At 48.3% G+C, this 24,133-nt stretch overlaps 1 protein-coding gene and 1 long non-coding RNA gene across 4 annotated transcripts in view; both read right to left on the reverse strand.

The window, feature by feature from the left end:
- Positions 1 to 24,133, reverse strand: part of ADAM12 (ADAM metallopeptidase domain 12) — a 323,192-nt gene that overhangs the window by 60,408 nt on the left and 238,651 nt on the right. For all 3 annotated transcript variants that reach the window (XR_012077674.1, XR_012077673.1, XM_072972099.1), the window contains exons 9-11: positions 18,975 to 19,144; positions 16,627 to 16,711; positions 12,752 to 12,900 (exon numbers count right to left, since the gene is read on the reverse strand). Coding sequence is in view for 1 of the 3 variants with exons in the window: in XM_072972099.1 (XP_072828200.1) it covers positions 12,752 to 12,900; positions 16,627 to 16,711; positions 18,975 to 19,144 (404 nt within the window). In the remaining 2 variants the exon portion in view is untranslated. The remainder of the gene's footprint in view (positions 1 to 12,751; positions 12,901 to 16,626; positions 16,712 to 18,974; positions 19,145 to 24,133) is intronic.
- Positions 6,743 to 12,737, reverse strand: LOC140699476 (uncharacterized). Its single transcript, XR_012077677.1, has 2 exons — positions 9,848 to 12,737; positions 6,743 to 7,560 (listed from the first exon to the last, which is right to left on the reverse strand). It is a non-coding gene; the product is annotated as an uncharacterized lncRNA (long non-coding RNA).

A 24,133-nucleotide genomic window follows, 5' to 3' on the forward strand; every position in this document is an offset into this window, starting at 1 on the left:
CCTTCCTTTGGCGCACTGTGCTGCTTTCTTATGGCAGCTTTATTCCCTGCAGTGGGAGTGAGAAGAACGTTGAATTGGGCCGTAGAGTTACTCGTGACACTGAGATCTCATGCAGCCCGTGGTCAGTGGTTTAAAAGGACAAGCCTCCGTTTCTTCCATAGCTTTTGGCAAACTCATCACAATGTGCTTTTTAAGGTTTTTCATAAATTATACCAAACATGTCAGGACAGCGTCTAACTGAATCTGACATACAGCCGTGGTAGACTGGTGCAAAGCAGTAAAATTGGAGAATTATTCAGAAAATGAGCCCTTTTGCAGGATACTTTCCCTTGGCACAAGAATGCTTTAAAATGATTATTTCTAGGATCCAAAAAGTGCTTGCGGCTCACAGGCAGAGAATTTTTCTCCGATACCGCGCCAGGGTGACTGGCTCCTGCTCTTTAGTGAGACACACCTGCCTTTTCCCCCTAATATTTAACTACTAAGGACACTTGGGGGAAATTTTACCATGTTGAATGCAAGGTTAGAAATAAAAAGGGGATGAAGTAGACAGCTAGGTGATTTTGGGAAAACACGCACACACACACACAAAACCCACTTTTCAAAAGAGGAGCGCCACTTACGGCTTCCTACCATCGGCGCAGTCACAGCTTAACATTTCAGCCGTCACAAAGCTGCCAAGTAAAACATGATCAGGGGTTACTTTTACTTCGACAAATCTGCAGTCAGAAAATTCTTTTCTTGTAGGAGCCCATTGTGCATATCACCGCTGGATTCTTGGGGGTGAATCGTTACTAAGCCAATTTATCAATCTTGACAGTAGAAGCTGGGAGTTATCTGCCCTGTAAAAGCTCTCTGGGAATGCTTCCTTCTTGGTGGAAATTAGGCAGCCAGGGAAAGCGGCTGCAATCAGGCTGGATTCCCCAAGGCTGCAGGTCTCTGTTCTCCATCTTTCCTTTGATTTGTTGCCTCATTAATAGACGTGTGTTGGGTGCCAGAGAATCCGGGTTCCCCAGCTCCAAGCCGTGGGGTGACACAGTCCGCATGCGGACCGCAGGAGACGTGCAAGTGACCGGAGGAAGAAGGATGGCACAGCTGGAGCAGCTGCTGAGAACAGCTTGGAGCTGACAAAACTGCGACAGGAAAAGCCAACATCGCAGGAAACCGGGGATGGAAGCCATCCAGATTTCTCGTTTAAATTGATTGGAAAAAAAAAAGAAGGAAAAAAAAAACCCCTCACATCTTCCACAGTTGATAAATGATTAGACGGTATAGGGATAACTGGTTTTGGAAAAGATGGTGCTGACAATTTGCTTCCCACGGATTTCTTCTTGCAGACTGGAATGGAGTTTTATTTTCTCCTGACAGTGGAAGTGACAGATGCAGGAGGCCTGGGAAGCAATTCTCTATCTGGGCACAGAGGAGGTGGAGAAGAGTTGAAGCTGGAAGAAACAAGTCTGTGCACCCCATCTAATAAACTAAAGTTCTATTTAAAGTTGAGCCTCAGTGTTCCCATCTGCAGACTGGGAATAACTACCTCCCATGCCGAGAGAGAGGACAAATGAACTTCAAACAAAAATGTGGACGCTTATGGTTAACTTCACAGCACTGGGAGATGCTAGTTGCTAGTTTGTCCATGAAAAAGAGGTCTTTCTTTTCCTCACTTAGAAGTGCGGCTTTGGCTGTTTCAAATTATTGACGCCAGCACCTTGTGCGTTCTAGGGCTTAGAAATATTTTTCCAATACGCGCAGAATTGACTACAATTGAAGCCACAATGTAGCAAACTTTAAAACCACAAGTACAAGTAAACTTGAGAGGAGAATGATTCAGGCAAAGGAACGATCAAGCAGTTAAATGTGAGCCCTCAGTTTAACACATATATGGTGTTGAAGGCTCTGCTCGTTCTGGAAGGGCCGGGCTGCCTCCAGCTCAACCAGAACACGGGCTTAGGAGCATAAACAACCCACCGAACAACCAACCCACAAAAGCAAAGGCACCGTTTAGATGGCTGTGACCTGCCACGTGGCTGGGGTGGCTCTCGGTTCCCGGAACTTTTTCCAAACGTCTTTCCTAAAGCTCGTGTGGCGTGAGCTCCCTCCATGCGTTCGGCCGACCTTTCCCTCCACGGCCCAGGCCAGGCAGGAGCTGGGAGTGGCATGTGGCCACAGGCAGACCGGGCCTGCCCTCTGCTCTCTGAGAACAGGGCCTAACGACCTTTAGCCCCCATTCCACAACCAGCCTCTGGAGCTCTTCCAAAAACAGACAACAGCTCAGAGTTCAGGGCCAGCACCACGCATTCCTAGACCCTCCAGGAGCACAGGCCCCACGCCGTTCCCAGGGCCTCTTCCCGGAGGGCCCGCCTGCATCGAGCAGGTGTGAGAGATCTTGCTTGGCATAGGCTTTGCTCAGCCAGCTTTCAACCCCAAAGTTCCAGGGCCGTCTTCAGAGAAATCTTTAGGGTTTTCACAGTTATACTCGGGAATAAGAACTTGCCATCAGCAGGCCCAGAATTTAGGAGTGACTGAGAAGCACGCCCGGCTGGGGCGGGCGGCGGGGCCCACACCTGCAGTGACTGGCCCGGCCGCCAGCAGCTTGGCGGGGCAGCTCAAGGCCGTCCCACTTCAGGGCCTCGGGCTTCCTCCCGCCCGCACAGCCCGGAGAGTGAGTGCGAATACTGCCAGCTCTCACTATTCTTCAGCCCTGCTGAACCAGGAGGGTGGGCACTCTTGCTCACTGACCGCCCTGCGAGTCAGACTGGATCATCCCCACTTTACAGACGAGGAAACTGAGGCTCAGTGAGGTTAGACAGGTCACCACAGTCATGTGGGTCCGGAGTCAGGACTGAAAACACAGCTTGCTGACCTGAAGGCCTGTGATCTTCCTCGGCAAACACACTGCCTCCGGCGCCGTCAGGAGGCCTCTCCAGGCCAGGGGCCCCAGGGCAGCCTCAGGCCTGACCTGGTACAAATGGCCAGGAGCCAGCGTCCGCACCCAGGAGATAGACAGCCGCCCAGGCGCCAGGGGCTCCCCGGAGTCAGCCGTAGGTAAAAGGGACCCCCTCCTTGGTCCTGCAGCTTCTCCAAGAGCACCTTCGAGCGCCTCTGTGGATGCCTTTTGTGGAGCAGAGAACGAGGGCGGGGCTCAGGATGGATGCAGCACACCTGAGGCCGAGCACACACCGGAGGGAGGTTGTGAGCCCTGTGCGAGTCTCAACAAGATGTGGGCAGAGGAAACCATCACCCACCCCACTAGAAAGCAGTGTGACGTGCCAGAGGACTTTCCTGGCATGTCCTGAGTCCACATTCTGCCCGGCTGAGGGTCCCCGGTGTGACGCGGAAGATGCTGGCTCACAGGACAGAAGGGAACCCTGGCAGAGCCACAGGAAGACTTCATCCTCACACCGAGTCCAGGAACGGAAAGGGACCGACTGCCTTGGGACCACACGCTGGAGCCCGTGGGCCCGCCAGATGGGCCACAGACGGCGAAGGAAGCCACCGGACTGGGAGCAAAGGATCAAAAATGTCCTTAGTAGGACAGGCCCGTTGTTAATAGCAAACACCTGGGGCCCAGAATGGAGCCATCTGCGGCACTCTATAATTCATGTTTTTAACACGTAAGCTTTGACCTCTGCTCCTCCTCCCCGGAAACCAATTAAAGCGTAAATGTAATTTCCCAGGATTTTTAATAAAGAAGGAGACCAACTAAGCTCTGGTCAGTTGAGGGTGCGCGGGGGCCTCGAGGCGTTAGCAGAAAGTAGACCTCACTTCTGGGCTCTGCTGGCTGGTTCCTCCCGAACCCAGTTCTGGAAGGCAGGGGACTCAGGGCAGGGGACCAGCAGGACATTACAAGCACCCAGCTCATCAGAGACAGGCTCTTTTAGGCTTCTCAGCTTCATTACAAGAAAAGGCTGCTGTCTCTGCGTGGGCCTAGTCGGGGACGGGGCAGACATGCACAGATCCAGAGGTTAACAGACAGCGGTTCGCACGTCGAGGTTAACTCCGCCCTTTCCTCCTACCCCAGCAGACGGACCTGTACAGATCACGCCAGTGGCTTCCGCTGACTGCAGGTCTGTAACAGGGAAGATGCTTCTAATCAAAAATGGTAGATAAAGTGATAGTGGGAGATACTTCCAAGCCACCCAATGAGGGCCGAGGTCTGCACAGGCCTTGCTCTTGCCTCACTGAGCTCCTGATACTGGGATTGCCATGAGGGCTACCGGAACTCAGAACGGTGAAGACTGGCCCCCTCCCGCCCCCAGGGTTGGGACCCAGAGCTTCCTTTGCTTACAGACACCTGGTGAGGGGCCAGAAGCTGAGGGCTGACATCTTGAGTCTGACCCCGACCAACTAGGGGGCTTCTGGCCTTCCCGAACCTCAGTTTTCCCATCTGTAAAATGGGGGTGATTGTACCTGCCGTTTCCTTAGAGCTGTGCCAATTAAATGAGAAAGGAGATGTGAGTGTTCTTTGTAAACTGGGGAATGGTCTGTGAGGTCTACAGGGTCTTATTCTTACAACTACTTTTAGTTTTTATATTTTTAACCCTCCTCCTTCAGCTAAATTAAGTAAAGTCTTTCAGAAGAAGCTACTTCTGGAAGAACTTCACTTTTGAAAGCAAATTGCTCCTGTCACCCGGGTTCCCATGGAGTTAAAAAAAAATAGCAATGGACTCAGCTTCCTATTACTTGGGGTTTCTCAGTCCTTACTCTTTTTTATCTTGTTTTTGTTCTTCTGTTTATTGTATTGTATCTATTCTTGTGAATTATCATAACTCCACTGTAGAAGATGTGGAATGTACAGTAAGGAAATGGCAGGGCTGCAGCACATGCTAGAGTATAAAAGGCAATGGCCTCAGAGTCTTCTCCCCAGAAGTTTGGCCATTACACAAAAGGTGAAATGTGACTTCACCCTGCACACATCTGATTGTGCAGGAGTCACCATCTGTCTGTCCATCCACCCACCTGCCCACCATCATTTATCCATCTGCTATCAACCCACTCAGTCATCTACCCATCCACTCATCTACACATCCATCTTCCATCCACTCTTCCATCCACCCTTCCATCCATCATCCAACCATCTATCCATTATGATCCATCCATTCATACATTCATCCACCCTCCCATCCATCAATTCATCCATTCAACCATCCTCCCATCCACCCTTCTAGCCATGACATTCATCTATCCATCCATACATCCATCTTTCTAGTCTAGAAGTATTTATTGAAATCTACTATGTACCAGGAACTGTTCTATGTGCTGGGGATTCAGCAGTGAACAAAACAGACAAAATTTCTGAGCCGGTAGAGCTTCAAGTGGGTCCTTCTGGATATTATTGGTTGCAGAGAGGCCCAGAATTTACTCTTGACCTCACACTGCAGCCTCTGTGCCACATATCCTAGGGAGAGGAGGAGGCCATGAGTGTGAGAGAGTGTGTGTGTGTGTGTGTGTGTGTGTGAAAGGTGGAGGAGGGATTGGCAGAATTTCAGTGGCAATGTTTTCACACATGTTCTACCACAAATAAAATGCTGGACTAACAAACAATGACAGGAAATAATTCTCTGCTGTTGTAACATAAGTTGAAGGAGATTTGCAGAACTAAATGGCTTAAAAATGGGCCAGCCTTCCTGCTTCCCAGAAGTCACATGGGGACAAGGCTCTGTACTGAGAGGGCTTCCGCCCCTCATGAAGCCTGAACATGGCCCACACAGCCGAGGCAACCTCCAAGTGGTACGGACCCTGGGAGGTGGGACTGCATGCTGCCCAGGTCTCAGGCTCAGGCTGAATCTCAGAGCTCCCTCGGAGCCCGCGGTGGGAGGTGAGCACATCTTTCTCTGACTGGTACTCCAGGGTGGACGCCTTTCTCTGCTTCCTGAGGTTTACAGCTGCTGCAAATTTTTATTTGTGATAATAGGAAGGTGGAAATCCACCTGAGTCAGGGACTCAGCCTTATGCCCTGGGGCTTCCATTTGGGCAGTTTTGAAAACATAAGCAATTCATTGAACTTCCTGGGCTCCAGCTCCCTCACCTTTAAAATGGGCATAACCACACCCACCTCACACAGTTTGCCGATAAAAGAGGATGTCCCCAGTGCAATCTTTTGGGTCAAAATCAAGTCTGTCTCCATTCATTTCCTCGAAACTGGATACTCAAGGAGGAGTGGCCATGTGGACCAGTCTCCCTAACGTGACCCCGGGTCTGCATCCAGCTTTAGAGAAGAGACATGCTACCATGCCCGTGGGCAGTGACTTTTACAATCCCCACTCTGCATTAACTGCAGGCAAATTCCTTGATTTTCCAGTGAGCAATATCTAACTCTACGGAGAGGAAGTAACGCGCTCTGAACTGACGAGCCCTCTTGAACTGCTGTCAGGAGCATCTCCTGCCAGGTCATTTCCCCCTTTGGACCACGTCGGGAGTAGCCGACTCAGTCACTCCGGCTGGGTAATTAAACGGATTCTGACCCGCAGTGTTTTTGCCGTTACTAGAGCTCCTCATTTTGTTGCTGTTTCTTTCCTTTTTCTTTCTGTTTTTAACTCCTTGGATCAAGGTTCCCTCTTCTCCCCCTGCCCTTTGAAGAAGTGAAGACTTTCCTAAAATTTTCATTTGAGGAGAAAAAAAAATCTCATCAGACGAAGAGCTGATATGGGGCAGTAATTTCCTCCAAGCCCGTTCTCGTGAAATCCCTTTATGATGAATGTATTTCATGACCTCAGATAGATCCTCAAACTTCAGAAGGGGGTGAGTTTTAATTACATATATTCTGCACTGATTTTCAAGAAAGCAAGTTCTTCAAAGGGTGTAGACTTTCCAGATACATCAAATTTCCATTGATTCCAACCACATGCGAAACCTGGGAATTTTTCACTGAAAAGTACAGTTGATTTTAATTTCTTGAAGGACATTTCAGATAGAGGCCTCCTCAAAAAGAAATCCAATTTTAACACGAGCCAGGCATTCTCAAGGGTCTGCCTAACCTTATTCACCTCTTCAGGGGTTGGTTCCCACTGAACTTTATTCCAGAATGTTCCCTGGCCACCACCCCTTCCAACCTTTTCTCCTTGTTCACAATGAATTATTGGTCATTTTGTAAAAGGTGTGAAATGGTATTATGGTAACGTCAAAAAATGTCTCCTTATCTTTTAGAGGCACAACCGAAATACCTACAGATGAGATGTTATGATACTCAGGATTGTGTAAGTAGATCAGGTGCCCCTGCCATGAGCCCCACGGCACCCCAAAATGTCCCCTATCGGAGCCCCGAGCTTCCGGTCTGTAACCGCCAGGTCACTTGCTGGTCATCCTTGCCACAGTACGAGCGCCTCGAAGTCAAGGTTCGAGGCCCCACTTGCGTCCTGGATCAGCACGCACGTGTGCACATGAGTGGCTCTGCTATGACTGGGCGCCTGGCCCCGTCGCCTGCAGCCGGCTTGTCCTGATGGGAGACGGGGCCCGGGTCCGCTCCGTTTTCATGAGAGAAGGTGGAAGCTGGGCAGAGGCCATCCAGACGGGCTCCACGTCCAGACAGCTGTGTAGCAAGGAGGTAGGCAATGAGGGTTTCTGGAGATGAATTAAACGGAATCGAGTGAGTCGATCACACGCACTTCTGAGGAGGTGGAGGGCGGCGCTTTCCCCTTCACCGTGGTTGTTCCATCTAGTTGTAGATGGTATCCCTCAACGCCCAGCCTCAGCTCCCTGCAAACTAGCCACACCCCCGGCCGGCAGGCGGGAGCCCTCACTGGCTTGTTTGCTCAGCCCACATCATCCCGGGCCATCAGCGCACTGCCCGCCACTGTCGGGGTCATATTCTCTGCTTGAGACCCATTTGCCAGTCTGCATTAGACAAAATCCACCCAGACCCAAACCCCGAATCTTAGCATCAGACTAAAAACTTGGGCAGTCATTCCTTTCAGATACACACACGTAGAGTGTGGAGGTTCTCTTCTGTGGCTCTTCAAAGTAGAGCCCTGAAAGAATGCTTAGAGTATAGAAAAGCAAAGTGAAATTCTAAACAGAGAAGAATCTTTTACATCAAGGAGAAGAGACTGGAGAGGTGGGTGGGGGAGGGCGCGGAGCGGTGCGCCACCCGGTGTGTTAACAGGAGCCTTCTCAATGGGCTCCAAATGCCTGTTAATCACACTAAAATAAAACGAGAGTTTATATACTATTGCTTTTTTTGTTCCCTCGTCACTTTTTTTTAATAGACAGTGAACCCCTTAATTTGGCAAACTCCAATCATTCAGATGCTACGTGATCCTCTTAGAAGTGAAAAAAATTTTAAAGATAAGTCAGGCCATATAGCTGCCCAGCCTAAAGCCTTCCAATGACTTCTCCCTGCCCTGGAGACAAAAGCATGTTCCTGCTGTGGCCAGCGGGGCTTTGCTGGCTCTGGCCCCAGCATCACTTCCCCCACCCCTGCCCCATTCAGATCCCACCCTACAAGCAACTGGCTTCCCTGTCAACAATGCTTTCCCCCTTCAGAGCCCCTGTGCACGGCGTCCCCTCTGCCCAAATGCATGTCCTTCCTCCCTTCTGCTATCTTTGCAGGCTCTCCATCCCTCTCTCCCTCTTGGTCCTAGCTTACACGTCACCTCCACAGATAGGTCTTCCCCAAACCACTGATCAACGCCGGGTCCCCCAACGCCGGGTGTCTCCTTTCTTTTCTCTTCGTTTGTTTCCTTCGTAGCACTCCTTCCAACCTAAAGTTTTTTATTTACTGTTTTTCAAGACCGTCTTCCCCACGAGAGTGCAAGTTCCATGAAGGCAAAAAGCGTCCACCCTGTTCATGGCTGCAGTAACCCCAGCAGCTGTCAGAGCGCATCATACATTGCAGGCGCCGAGTTACTGTGTGTTTCAGAGTCAGCTGCAGCCATCACATGGCTTTCCTACTCCAATTCTCATTTTAACAGAAAATTTTCCACAAAAAATAAAAGGAGGTTCTGAGAGTAAGTTTTAAAAAATTTAAAAAAAATTTTCAGGCAGTAGGTAATCAGGATTTATTTATTTATATGGGGGTCCTGGGGACTGAACTCCGGACCTCGCGTGGGCTGAGCACACAGTACCACCGAGCTACACCCTCCCCCTCTTCTGAGAATAATTTTTGAATGCTAATGCTGCTCTTCCTGCTCTAGGAAGGGGCATTTACTATTATACTAAATATTCCTTTCCAAAAGTGCTCAAATTATTCACACTGTCTTACTCCTGTAAATGTGGAATACTTACTCCTCCAACCCCTTAAGACCAAATGCTCCAAGAAGTTCATTAATGCATGAACTCAACCGAATTTAAACTCCCACACGATTCCCCCTACCCCCAGACACTGCTTTTGCCAAAGCATAATTTCCAAGACAGGTCTGAACGTTAACTATCCAAAGACATACAACACGCCCTGTCACACACACGCAAAGACTCGCAGTCATTGATGTTATAGCCCGTGAGGAGGCCCCCGCCAGCTCTTCCTGTAACAGGCGACTGAAGCCATGACACCCGTGTTTAAGGGATCTCCGCTCTACCCGGGATTTTCAGGCCTTTGGGTCCAATTTGTCAATGACGGCAGTTGGTGAAACCAGAGTTAGGGTTCTGGAACGGTTTGATAAAAAATAAACAAGGGGCATTAAGGGATGCGGTTTTCCCCTCTAAACTGCCTGAAATACTCGGTTCTCGTTGATTCTGGGAGCCTTTCCTAGCATTAAAACAGTCACTGATCCACCTCTTTGCAAGTCACCTTTGGGGCTGAGACCGAAGTAACAGTTTCACCATTTACCGCTCCTGTCTGAGTCAGCAGCGGGGAGGAAGTCAGGATGAAGGCTGGCGTTGGACGTGGACCGGTTTAGAATGAGCCACTCACCCAGAAACCGTGGCTGCCCGTGTGGCACCAGCAGTGCTCTCCAGCAACTCTGAGCAGGAATTCTGAAAAAGGCCGTGAACTTTTCAATGGTTCCAACGTCCCTGTGAGCTAAACAACAGTAATACTAATACGAGCATATGTGTGTGGAGTGATGCACAATTTATAAAGACATATGACCTCATTTAATCCGCTCTCCCACTCTCGTGGGGACCCTGTGCGGTAAGAGAAGGGCCACACTGAGATAACACTGGAGAGCAGAAGCAGCCTGGAAGTTCCACAGTGGGTGATGGATGACAGAGGTCGCCTGGATGGCTTGACTTCCCGCTTTCTGTGGGTTTTTGTGATTAATTCACCCACTTGCTGAGGAAGTTTCTTTCCATTGGAGAAAATTAAAAACACCACTCTCTGGACAGGAATGTGGGATCATAAATGAGAACCAAATAGAAAAGATTTACGCAAAAGCACAAGCTCAGCAAAAGAGAAAACTTAGAAATCGCTAATAAGGTATAAATCAACAAAGGCTATTAGCAAACTCCTGGTAAGAAAAAAAAGGCCTTTTAAGCAATTTGCCAAACTCTTAACAATACCATTTCTACCTACGATCTTCAAATATCTCCAGGGTAATTCAGCTCATATCCTTAAAAAGTCCCGTGACGACTGTCCAATTTGAAGTGCTTTACACAGAATCACAGAGTGTACCAGAAAGCAGTGCCTTGCTGTTGTGCCTTGAGAATCGTGTAATTTTTAGGGCTGTTGGGTCTTCCTTATCTGTGCGTTCTCCACAGTAATAAACACAGGGGTCAGAAGTATTTGTTTAATGTGTGAACAAGCAGGTGAAATGAGGGAGGGAGGGATGGATGGATGGATGGGTGGATGGGTGGGTGGATGGATGGATGGATGGAACAAATAATGAATAGATTGATGGAAGGAAGTAAGAAAGGAAAAAAGAAAGGAAGAAAAGACAAAGACTAACTTACTCATTCTACTGATTGAAAACATGAGGGCCAGAGGGGTTACTAATTCGCCTGTACTATAAAAAAAAATTGGCGTCAGAATTGAGGCTACCAGGGGTCTTCAATCCCGGCCCAGTGTTCCCAGCCTCGATTTTCCTCTCTTCCATTTATTTGTCTCTTTTATCAAGAGTTCTGAAAGATTAACAATATTGATCAACAATATAACCTTCTTAGTCATTGGGAACCACTTTTGGAGGCACAGAGGCTGACGCGTTTGTGCCTATCTGATAATCAGGGAAATTAAGCAGAGAGCAGCTTTTCTGTGGCCACGTTGAGCTCATCAGGAATGAGAAAGTACAAAGACTGATCAACGTCAGCTTCCTGCCCATCGCATCCTCTGGGATTCACGCAGCACGTTGGCCGCTGATGCCGGCCTCTACCTGGGTCAGTGGAACGTGGGAAACAGAAGACGTCCACAGGCCCTGGCCCAACCGCACCTCCTAAGAAGGAATTCTTGCCCCAAATACCCTACGAACAGTGACTCTACCTCTGTCCGGGGAGTCTGAGTGACAAGGAGTCCACCGCTCCTCAGAGGGACCTGCCGCCCTTGGGCGAACTCTCCTCGCCAGGATCCAGTAAGTGCAGCATTTCAGCTGCGGCTGGTGTTGCCCTAAGATGCCTTCCCTTCGGGCTCAGCTTCTTGGCCTCTGCCATCACAGACTCAGAGAGCAAGTCCCTCTGCTAGCTCTCGGTGACTCGCCTGAATTGTGCTTAAGACAGAACCACAAGCAAAAACGATGTACCTCGGAAGGCTCAGTGCACCTGGTGGCAACGGACGGAAGTGGTACCTGGCTGTGAGAAGGTGCCTCTCGGCAGGACAGCTCCCGGGAAGGGAGGACGCCCGCGATGAGCGCTGCGCAGCTCTGCCCCACGAGCCGCCTGGGAGGAGGCCACGGGGCGACTGCCTGCCGAAGCACAGCCACGGTTCCGTAACAACCCACTCCTCTTCTGGGACTTCCAAATCTCCTTCAGCAGGCGCCCCCCCTCACACCACGACGGCCCTGCCGGCACGGCTACACGGAGGCCAGCCTTCAGGCTGCACACCGGCTCTGGCTTCTTGCTCCAAGCGGTTCCTTTCAGCAAACCCAGGAGCAGGCTTGGTCTAGGAAGCGCCTTAAGTATAAGCACTGGGAAGGTCTCAAGGTACAAAAATGTCATAACAGGCTCATGTTTTCCTTCAAGAATGAAAATCTCCCTATATTAGCACAACAGTCTAGTTTGGGATGGACCCTGGGAGGAACAGGAACACATCAGGATCTGTGATCCCTCCAAGTGGCACCTATTTCCACCTCGCTGGAAGGTTCCAATGATGAAACTGTCTTTTTTTCCCTCCACGCCTAGAGTTTCAGAAAGGCATTAAATAAGGAAGAATGATATAATTTACCAGTATAGAAAAAAGTCACTTAATTTAAACCTTTAAGATGTGATACAGGGATGTGGTATCTGACGTGGATGCTGCAAATCCCCAAGCTACTAACACGGTTCAGATACGCCCTGGGGCCAACCCCCGGGGGCAGACGCACCTCCTAGCATGTGACCCATGTGACCTCGCCCCCTTTGCCCCGTGGCTTTGCTGGGCCCAGATGGAGCAAATCAAAACCCCACGCTGGGGCTGTGGGCTAATCTGCGATCTCTAAACCAAGACAGCATCCACGCCCATCACCTCTCAGCCAAGAGCTCAGGCCCCCGCCACGTGCACAGCAGCCCGGGTGCCTCGTGACTCTCTCAGAGGAGCACAGCCCACTCTCATGACGTGGGATGGAGTTTCTTTCTAGAAACTTCTGTGGGTGATCTGGCCAGAAAACCAAGGTGCTTTTTGCTCAGCTGTTTCCTAATATGCCTTTCACGTTGCAGCCCAACGCTAAGAGCAGCCGAGAGCGCTGGTACTTGCCCGGTTGAAGGGTTCATGATGCAGCCTCCTTTGTCGGCAGCCGTTTTGCAGCTACAGCCCCTCTCCAGCGTGTCGTGGTTCATGCCGAAATTGTGGCCCAGCTCGTGTGCCAGGGTCACGGCCGCGCCCAGGGGACTGTCTGAATGGTCCTCAAAGAAAACACAAGAGCACCAAGTATAGTTGGTGCTTTTTGGCCTCTTTCCCAGTCCCTTCCGCCCCCAGTGCTGCCCCCCAGACACTGATCTTTCATTAACATTTAAAGGAATCCAATCTCTTGGAAGGAAACAACATAGAGCCCCATTGTTTAGTTCAAACTTACAAATAGATTCGACCTATTAAGCCAGCCTGGGGTCCCCTCTGCTGAGGAATGCACACCTCAGGAACACACGTAGGATTCCGTGTGTCTTGACATGAAATAATCAAGGCAGTCATCTCCCTCCTGCTTCCTACAATCTCTCACAAGACATTGTTCTATTGAATGAAGCAAAAAGTCATCCCGCATCATAGGAAAAAGCAGGTCATTCCTTCCCGTGTAGTAAAAGGACCATTTTATCTTTGAGAAGCTGCTGACGAAAAGTTGGAAGGGGACGCACACTTTGTACAGTCTAAATAGGATCTGAGCAACTGTCGCTGAGTATGCCTCTTCCTGTCCACTGGGTAGAGAAGGATTCTTGGGAAATTCACAATAATTCACCAGAAAAGCTAACCACACTGAGGCATCTGTTTGAAGACTCACTGAATTAAGATATAACGCGGTTATGCCTCACTCTTGCTGGCCCTTTATTTTGTCAAGTTGACTTTGGAAATGGCTGGAGGGACCCTGATTCTCTGACTTCTGATGCTGGGAATTTGTTCAACCTTTTGCTTGGTTTTGGGAGGCGCGTACTCCATCCAGCAAGCACTACTTGGCCACCCTGAACTTCATGGAGGGCATGCGTGGCTTGGCTAAATAGATACTAGAAATTAATTTTAAAATATTACTACTTAACTTTAACAAACTAAAATGAATTTATCAGTGAATGTGATTTGCTGAAATCGAGCCCGTGATTGGTATGTCTGAAAAGGCCTGGACACCACACAGTAATGAAGGTACCTTATTTGAACCCTGCTTTATGCTACCCAGGAGATAGGTTACCCTAAAAAAGGTTATGAAAAATATATATATATATAAAACTGAATCACTCTGCTGTGCACTAGAAACTAATGCTGTAAATTAACTATACTTAAAAAAAAAGCTTCCAAGAAATAGCGCTACCCTGCTTTAGAGAAAGCATTTTGTTTGTTTTAATTTTTCCCCAATTCATTTTATTTAGAAATTTCTGGAAACACTACATTCTAAAATACTTCAGTGATACACCTCGGAAGGTTTTAGAGAAAGCGTTATTCTTGATACGGACGATGTTTGTGGCTTCTTGGTAAAGGTGAGTTCGAGTAAGATTTTATAGGTTTGTTGGTGGCTCCAGCTGTGGCTGCCTCTCTCACCAGCCCTCGGTCTAAGAAGAGGGTGGCATGCCAAAAACCCAAGTTATTCCTAGAATAGATGAAATTCCTAATAAATTACTTTGTTTAGGTTTTACAGTTTCCTGTTGTAGGAAGCTTCACAAATATGTTTCAGGAAATCGGTTTTCTTCAATCTAAGAATGTTGGGGGCTGAATTTAGCATGCTTTAGCACAAAATTCAAGGAATTCATCCTTTAAAAAAATCACTCTTCGTCAGATTCTTTTGTACCACTGAATACCTTGGTTTTGTTTTTAATTGCCAGATTGTCTTACAGTCTTTCACGCATAGGTGGTTATAAACAGAATGTCTCTTGAGAGACCCTGATGAACAGCTTACATGTCGAATAAGGCAAAACCTGATTTCTTTCTTTCTGGCATCATCTCCAAACCAAGACTATTTTAGTCCCATTAGATAGATAGGCATGGCTTTCAGTTACTAAAATTAATGATGTGCTCTATCTTGGAAAAATAGAGAAACGGTACCAGCACTTGTATTTTCAATGTGAGTCGGATTCCTGCTTCCTTGCTACACAGTCCCCTTCCTCTTAGATTTGTGAGTCTTGCAAGAGGCATGGTCACGAATTAACTTGAGAGACAACGGGAGAGAGTCTAGATCTGGTCAAGACGCGGATCTTGCTTATTTCATGAATTTCACTGGAATTAAAGGAGTCGTGGACTTTCACCCCACTCCACGCTTCTCTTTTATGTGGAGTCAACAAGGAGGGTGGCTGAGAACGCCCTTCACTGCTGCCAAGTCCATCAAACATACTTCCTATTGACCAACTTTGGTCCTGACCTGATTCTTCCCACAGCACCTGTATCTGCTTATATTTCCCACATTAATTTTCATCCATTTAAAAAAATCAGGATTCCCTGTTTGCTTTCAAAGAAGGAATCTTATCAAATGCTTATACAGAAAGAGAATAAAGGATATGAACTTAAGAAAGCCACTTAATGTGACCACACCGGTTACGGAACATTTAAACACTCCCCAGCGAGCAGAACTTGCCATGCTTAAAAGGAATTCAGTTTCATCTCTAAAAATATTTACGTCAATTTGAAGTCACAAAGTCACAACTGACCATGGACCTGTGAAACAGAAAATCAGTCCCTCTTAAAACTTCACAGGCTGTTCTATAAAAATACGGTTTGGATCTGACTTGAAATTAACCGGGCACCAACCAAAACCAAACTTTCCAATGACTTCCATAGTGGAGGTCACACACAGGGCTTCCAGGTTCAAAGGAAACCAGAGGGTAGCCCATTTAAGCCAGACATCCACTGCGTGGGTGCGGTCCCTCCAAACAGTCCGCTCAGCCTGTGCATTTAGTGCACATTTCCGTTAATTACCAGCGCCACCCAGAGAAGAGGAAGCCGTTCTTTGTGGAAATTCGCTGAGAAGATGAGGTTGGGTGGTATGTGGAGAGAAAACAATAGTTGGCGGAACATTACTCCTTTGACCCTCTAAGACAACAACAGAATGTTCACAAACGTCCTATTTGAAAAATGTGGAGGAATGCAGGGTTTCTTGGAAGAGCAAGGTTCTGTTTGTTTAACGCACATGGCGGAATGGTCTTTGAGGGTCCTCCCGGCCGGAAAGCTGCTGCAGAGAGGACACAGCATCTTCCTAGTAGGGACAGGAACAGCACGGGGTGAAAACCTTTCCTTTAATTATCTGGTGAAGGGGAGCCTATCAAAGCTACCTTCCTCTTAAATTCATAAGAAACAAGTCCCAAATACTCGCCCCCTTTTACTTCCTTTTACACACATAGATAGCCCTTATAGGACAAAATTATCCTTGTAAAGCAACAAACCTAGGTCTCTGCCTTCCAAGAATAAGGTTATTATAAAGACAGATCGGGCACTGGCTAGGAGGCATGTCAAGCATTTGCAGTGGTAAATAGTTAAAAACCTCAGACTTTCGGCGATTGGGCCTGGAGGCAAAACCATCAGAAAGCCGTCCTAATAGTAATGTTTGGTGAGAACACAGTCCATCCCAGAACCTGAATGATGAGGGCAACCCCAGGGCCCTGGCTCATCCCATTGCTGGGAGGAATTCCTGGATGGAAATGCTTTGGCTGAAATCTCAGTTGAAATTTTTCTCCATAAAAGGTGCAGGCTGGCTTCCACTGAGCTGTGTGTACACCCTCACCTTTCCTGTGTGCAGCTTGGTGTGTTTTATAAACAGTCCCTAGAATACTGTGGGATACGGAAGACCACAAACAGAGCTAGAACCAGGGTAGAATTAGATCTAGGAAGCATGACAGAAGAGGACCTAACTTTACGAAGTCTCATAAAAGGAGAGATTTCCTGAGAAATCGCTGAAGGAGCTAGGTCTGGACGTTGCCGTCAGCTTCTCGGCGCTCCTGGCTTACCATGACGATTCCTCCTGACTGTTCCGCGGTGCACATGCTCATGATGGGTGCCATGCCGATGGTGGTCCCCTGGAAATAGACTCCACTAGAAAATAAAAGAAATGGCTTTCTTAAATGAATGGAGCATAAGGACATTTTCTAATATTTTGAAATTCTGTTGGACATTCCTGCATTCCTAACAACGACTGAAAAAGCATATGCAAAGACAAAAATAGCAGCATGAAAATATGTTGACAGGTGATTTCTGTCTTTACTGCTAAAATTTATTTTCCAGTCGCATCATGCTCCCGTAATCCTTTCAGATTTTTGTTGTTTTCAAGACTCGGACAACAACCAGTCATGACTCGTGGATTTATATTGTATCTTGCCTGTTTCCTAATGAACTGCGGGGAGCTGCCCTTTGAAACAATGTCTGCGGATGGAAGGGCTGCAGAGAGTCCCAATGAATCACTGTTAACACATGAAATGCATTAGATGCTGTACTAGATTTCCTACTGCAGCTGAATGTTGCTTTCCTGTGTAACATAACAGTTAGGTCAGAACCCCAAACTCTTCCAAGATGTCCTGCTAATGTAGCCTGAAAAAGCGAAATCTGCAACAACAACAACAACAAAAGATTGATCCTCTGGACTCAGTGTGGAGGTAAATACGCACAAAGCCTTGGCACCCCAGGAGGAAGCTTCTGGAAGGGGACCTCAGGAGTTAGGTGCAGGCTTTTCCCGTACATGGAACCTTCATCAAGGAGGCTAATGACATCGAGTCCATAATGCAATGCTGTTAATTCCAACCTCAAGGAATAAAACTTAAACATTGTTTGGATTTGCTGAATCTCCTTTAAGAGACACCGACGACTTGCCCATGTAATCTTGGCCATTTACTTATCTAGATGGCACACATATTATTTGAAAAGTTATATATTTTGGCAGTTCTCAGCGGGACGAAATGGGGTAAATGTATACAAAATATAACCTCATCTATGTACATACGTATGTATCCGACCATCCATCCATCCTGTTACACTCACATGTACAGCAGCAGGAATTGTAACTTTTATATTTACATCTGTATAGACCATTTTAACAGATACAATTATACATATATAAACAATAAGGTTATATAAGAGGCTAATTTATTCCCAGATGTTCAAGTTGGACAGACTCCCTCTGGGGAAAGAAATCAAAACAAAACACTCTGACTCCACTTTTGGTAATTCAGGATTAATCAGTGCATAAAATATGAGGCAACCACAAATATCCAGGGTGGGGAGAAAAAAAAAAAACAACCCTGCGAAATCGCCAAAGCAAATCATCAGGGGATGCCAACAACTTCAGTTCAGAGGCAGGCGTTTTCTAAAGTGAGGATGGGGAAGGGGTGCTTTTTAACTTCCCCAAAGTGGTCAGTTTGTCTTCCCCAGATTCAGTTTGTCTAAGGAAGTGTCTGCGACCCCAAAGCTTCCAATTCAGCGATACGAAATACAAGGGAGCACGAGGACACTGGTTAGGGACTTTAATAAAAAGCTTGTCACGTCAGGAAACATCTACACCGTTCCAGCTTCGACTGTGACAGGCTTTGTTTGTTTTTTGTTTAAATATAAAAGTGTCTGTAATATGTTACCAGCGTATCATGCTAAATTACAAGTGTGCTTTCATTCACTTTACTATCTTCATGACACTCATCACACTCTGAAATGTCCTTGTTGATTTTTGTCTCCTCCCAGCAGACTGGAGACTCCCCAGAGCAGGGAGGTTTACAGTGTTGCTCACCATTACGTTCAAAGCCCTTAAAACATGTTTGGTTCCTAACAGGTGCTCGACCACATCGACTGAACGATGGAACACAAGGTTGATCTGCTCTACTGCTGTGTCCTCTGATCTAGAAAACCAAGAGTAACAGCAAAACAGAAGGAATGATGGTTTTCTTTCTCCAGGCAGCTGTCAATGATCACCCACAGGTACTGTTTTCAGATGTTGGATAAACATTTTTTGCTAATTATGACAGAAAATGAGCTTTTAAAAAATACACTATTCAGGACAACTTTGCATCAAGACTAAACCTAGGGAAAGCTGCATGGGGGAAAATGTCTGGGTATTGGAAGAAGGAAGTTAGCCACCAGCTAGAAGGGCATGTTTTCCAGGGTCCCTAAAGGAAGGTTTTACCTGGCAGATTCCAAATGTCAATCGAGATGGCCTCCCCTACCTGGTGTGGGCTGAGACGCCCCCTTGCCCCTTGTCCAGTGTTCTGCAGGACAGGTGCAGATTCGGGGACAGTGCAGGTGAGGCTAAGGGGAAGGCAGATGTGCTGAAGTCACTTTTTTTTTTTAAGCAAAGGAGAGACAACAGACGCCTTACCTGATAAGCTGTGCATTGTCATGGGACTTGCGAGGTAGAAGCTTCATCTTTCTCCAGTCCAGAAACTCGTGGAGGCTCGTGAATGGGTCCTGACTTACAGAGCATTTGTCAATGTCATTCCACACTTCCACACCGACCAACACGATTCGAATGTTCAGTGGTCTGTAAAACTGAGGAAGACAGAAGACAGGCATCCTTCGGGGATCACGTTAATGAGAACTTAAAATGCCGAGTAGAACTGATTCTGATTTGCACCTTCTGCCCTTCATAGATGTGACATGAAAAATATCTCTGTGCTCCCTACTTTCCCTGGCATTAGAATTTAAGAAATATGTTCAACGTCTGATGCAAAGTGATGTGTTAACTGGATTGTCAAGTCCTGTTGGCCAATCAGATGTTAGAGTTACCAGCCCTTTTGACGTCTGTCCTTATCTGTACAGAAGCACACATTTCAGCCGATTCATTGGTGATGTGAAGTGGGCATACAGATGCATAGCACAGCTAAAGCAGTTACACTACAGCTAAAGATGGCCAGTGAATGTCTATTGCAACAAAAACAAAAAGTGAATTAGGATCTTTCAGACACTCTGCCAAGGGCAGTAATTTGTTCATTTTTAAGCAAAATGTTCTACCTATGAGTTACTGAAAATGAGTCTATATTAATTTTTCAGCAAAGACTAACACTTGGCTGGCATGATCAGATTCTGTCATCTGTAATTGACCTAGAAGGTTTCAAATAAATGGAGAGAGCAATATCTTTAAGGATAATAAAGGCATACACCGAGACCTCCTTCAGGAAGGTTGAGGACCATTCTCCTCGCAGCCAGATGTTAGCTCATCAATGGTGTTGTGGGAAAGATCTGGTAAAGGGAGTTCTTCTTTTCTTCAGATACACCACTCACATCCAGTCTTCCTGCCTGTCTCTCCCCTATCTTTATGCATCCTGACTTCAACCTATAGCCCTTCCTCCGTAAGCAGATCATCCTGGGTCAGAGGTCGGAAGAGCAACTCTTTTGATGGCTAAGGAATAGTTTGATCCCAGACGAGCTTATTGGCACAGGATGAGCGGTCAGGGTAGGGGTAAGAACTGTTCATTGCCTCCACTACCTTGCTACCCCCATGGGCATCATGCAGACAGGAGGTGGCTCTTGGCTCAGGGCCCGGGGGTAGGAACACGGGCTCACCTGGCTGGCTGGAAAATCTTTCAATATCTGCAGCGTGTGAGGCACTGTGAGGCAATACCCAGTGAGAAAGTCCTCATCTTCCCATACTCCGGGGAGCCAAAGAGAAAGATGTGGCGAGTGATCCAGCCCAAGCCAAGCTCCAGACGGGACCAGGTCCTATTCTTAGTTGTTGGAAGCATCTTGGACCAACAAGTAACAAAAATCACAGAAGCTCTGCATTTGCTAGTGCAACGCCATTCCAATGTGGTGAGCGCAAGGGCAATGGGCTCCACGGGGCTGAGCACTGACCCGGGTTCTGACCCACATGAGGCAGATCATCCTCTCCCTGGCCAGTCTCCCTACTGCCATCTGGTAAGCATTAGGTGAGCAGAAGAATGTGACTGGGACACGGAGTCCATAACAGAATATAAACTGACTGCAGCAGCCCAACTTGGTTTGAGGCAGATAACAATTACGGGCATTATATTAATACGTTAATGAGACAATTATACGACCGAAATGCTGCCCAACAGCTTGTTTTTAATCAAGAATTGCTTGGCCTGTGTTCTCCACTTGCAAGCTCCCAGCCCAGGCTTCCCAGGCAAAATGAAGTTCCCGGCCTCCTCTGGAACTCAGCGCACATGTCTGGCTGCTGCCTTCTGATGGAGCGATTCCACGTTCGGCAGTATTAGACACAAAGGTACCAGCGATCAGAAGGCGGAAACGCTGGCGATCCAGCGCCGACATCCACACCAGCCTGCTCAGTGACGTCCTCAGGGACGGACTGTAATTTCCACCTTTCAGGCCTCTCAAGTCACATCCTTAGAACACGTCCAGATGTCATTTGTGGAAGGACGTAATACAGCCCTTCCTCTCCAAAACCGGCGCTACTGATTAACTGTCTTCGATGCTAAACTCACATCCAGTCATCACACACAGGCCCTCCGCTGCCTGTGGGGATGCGCTTCGCAGGCTGCTGCTGGCTTCCTTCTGGTTCTTCCTAACAACAGTGACCACAGCTAACACTTAATGAGCACTTACTATGTCCGAGGCACAGGGTTCAGTGCTTTCCATGCCTTAGCTCTCTTAGTTAGCCCGCAACACCGTGTGATTAAGAACTATTATGATTTCCACGTTATGGTCAAGGACACAGACGTGGAGCGACCAGGTAAACACTCAAGGTGTGAGTGGCGCAGCTGGGTATCAACACAGGCCGGCTGGCGCCCAGGTTTTAAACCACGGAGCAACACAGCTGGGCAAGTGCAAGAGCGGTGATTCCCTTCCAGGGTAATCCACCGTGACCCCACGTCCAGAGACAAGCAAAACCGGGGCTTGGCAGTTGCCTGCTTGGCCTGTGAGTCCCAGAGGGCGTGTGGACACGGTCCGAGACCAGCTGAATTGGTTCACCCATTAACACAACAGCGACAGGCTCTTGCTTGGCTCTGTGCTAGGCTTGGCACTGGCACAAAGAACAAGGCTTAAGATACCCTTGCCCTTGACTCCCCAAGGCTCAGAGGTCAGCGAGAGGCTCAAGGCGTGGGACGCTGGGGCACAATCACAGTAAACGCCAATCGAGTGAACTGCCAAGAAGGGGTGCAAACAGGAAGTTTAGGGGATGCTGTGCTTGAGGGCTCAAAGGACATCTGAAAGAACAAGGGTGGAATTATAGGGCAGTCTGCTGGAGTCCAAAACGTGGCGTTCCTCAGGCCACTGGCTTGGGAGAGGACGGGCGAGGACTCACACAAAAGGGAAAAGACCAAAAGAAGTTAAATGCACACAAGAGGAGTCCTTTAGAAGTAGGTGCAGAGCTGCCCCTGAACGAATCTACAGCTGGTGTTAACTTCCTAATGAGTAAGGAGGCGGACTGACTGGATGGGAGAGATTCAAGAGGCGATCACTTCACTGGGCGGCCACACAGCCCGCTGCTCCCGCCCCGGCGGTCCAGCCCCGCCATGTAATCGGGACCCCGGGCAAAGCCTGTTGGCGCCCGTGTAGAGGTCTGCCTACAAGTACGAGCATCAGACTTGCTTTCTGTGTTTCATGCGCAGAGGAATTTCATGAATGTTTCTGAACGTCACCCTTGTCCCTAAATCACTTCTCAGACTCTCAGTCCAGGCTGTCCTCTTCCCTTCATGCCAACGCAGCCGGCCAAGCGGTTATTAATTAAGAGCCAAGATTTCTGCAAATGAGGAAGTGGCCACTGGAACATTGTTTTTTAACCCGAGATGCTTGCACTTGTAGCTGCAGAACTAAACCTTGGAACACTCACTAGAGCTCAGGGCCATCCGTTAGTAGACTTGGGTGCACGGAGCATCCGAAGGAGCCTGGGTGCCCCCCTGGGTCTTCAGGGTCTGCTAGGGGCAGATGCACACGTGCACTCAGCAGTTCAGTGCTCCCTGCCGGAGACACAGGGACAGGCAGGCTGGTGAACGTCATCGAGTCGGTCAGGACTTCTCTGACCAGGGCAAGTTATTCACCAACCCCCAGTTGCTCAGTTTTGGTTTTGCAAACTGAAGCAAGATATAGTAGAGAGTGACGTGTAAAGAAATACAAACAGGGAGGACCCAGGACATCACTTTAAAACGGGATTTCAGCAACTACCAGCTCGAATTTAACACTGCTCATGGTTTCCTTTCACTTCCAAGCCCTAGCAAGCGCTCGAATCCTTTGCTTCTTGGTCCCACCCCATGCTCACATCCCTGGAGGTGTCCGGAACGTATCTGCCCCAGGCTCCACCCAGGCCAGTCAAACCAGAGTCTGTGGATTGAGACTTGGAATCAGTATTTTAAAGGCAAACATACAGACAAACAAACAAACCTTTCCAGGGGATTCCACTGCTCACCCAGCCTGAGAACCAGGTCTGACTCCTCATGGTTTCTGGCATACGCTCTGGGAGCCGTCGTCACCACCCACCCCCAGCCGGAAGCATCGCCATTTACAAACACTCTCCTGCGTCTCTTTGACTTAGGGATAAAGTTTAACTTTCAAAAAGTAGCTGTCAAAGCACAGCAGCAAGGATGGGCTGCCTGGGAGTCTGACATGCCTAAAAGTTCTGGGGGACCATGATGGTGCGTCCTAGGATGCCAACAACCACCTGCATTTTCCCCACTTTCAGAAAGTTCTGTGGGGGGTGGGTACAGCTCAGTGGTAGAGCACGTGCTTAGCATGTGCGAGGTCCTGGGTTCAATCCCAGCACCTCCATTACAAACTAAAGAAGTCCCATCCAACCACAGCCTCTCTCTGCACACCAAGCCCCGATCTCCGACTGTTCAGGGTGCCCCATGAGACTCCTGCTCTTGCTTCCTTGGGTCTGAAGCCCTGTCCACCTGTCTTCCCAAACTTGTGCTCATTTGGGCCCCTGCTCTTCTCAGCCTCTGCTTCTGCTGGGAGCCACTGTGAGTGGGTGGAGTCGAGGCCAGGGGCTCCTGCAGAGGAGACCAGGGCTCATCCCTGATCCTGCCTTCGAATGCTACTTGAACGTGTGCTGACTGCTTGACTAGCCTCTGCAAACCCCAGCTTCGTCTGCTGTAACAGTGGGAATACTGGTGTCCACCTGGGAGGGTCTGCACAGCGCGCTTAGCGTCTGGAATGTAGCAACTACTTAAGAAACTGATCAGGAACCATGACTCTTTAAATGCCCCCAAATCTTCGTCTTTCTCACATCCCCACTTCCCCAGCCATGGGTCAAATCTTTATGACTTCTGTCTTGATAGACTCCTACCAGCCCTATTTGTCTTTGGTGTCTCCATCCTCCACACTGACTGCAGGCACAGCTATGTGTGACCCTGTATGTCGTCCCTGCTTAAAAACACTCACCTGGCTCCCCATGGACAGCAGAATAAAATCACGATGGGGTCTAGACAGCTTTGCAGGACACTTAGGGCCCTGGCCACGAAATCTCCTGCAGCTTCACCTCCTCCTGCCCTAGCTATGCACACACATACACACACGTGCACACATGTGTGTATGCACTGGTGCACATACACACCCTGCTTA

The sequence above is a fragment of the Vicugna pacos genome, chromosome 11 (assembly GCF_048564905.1).
Source record: "Vicugna pacos chromosome 11, VicPac4, whole genome shotgun sequence".
NCBI lineage: Eukaryota > Metazoa > Chordata > Mammalia > Artiodactyla > Camelidae > Vicugna > Vicugna pacos.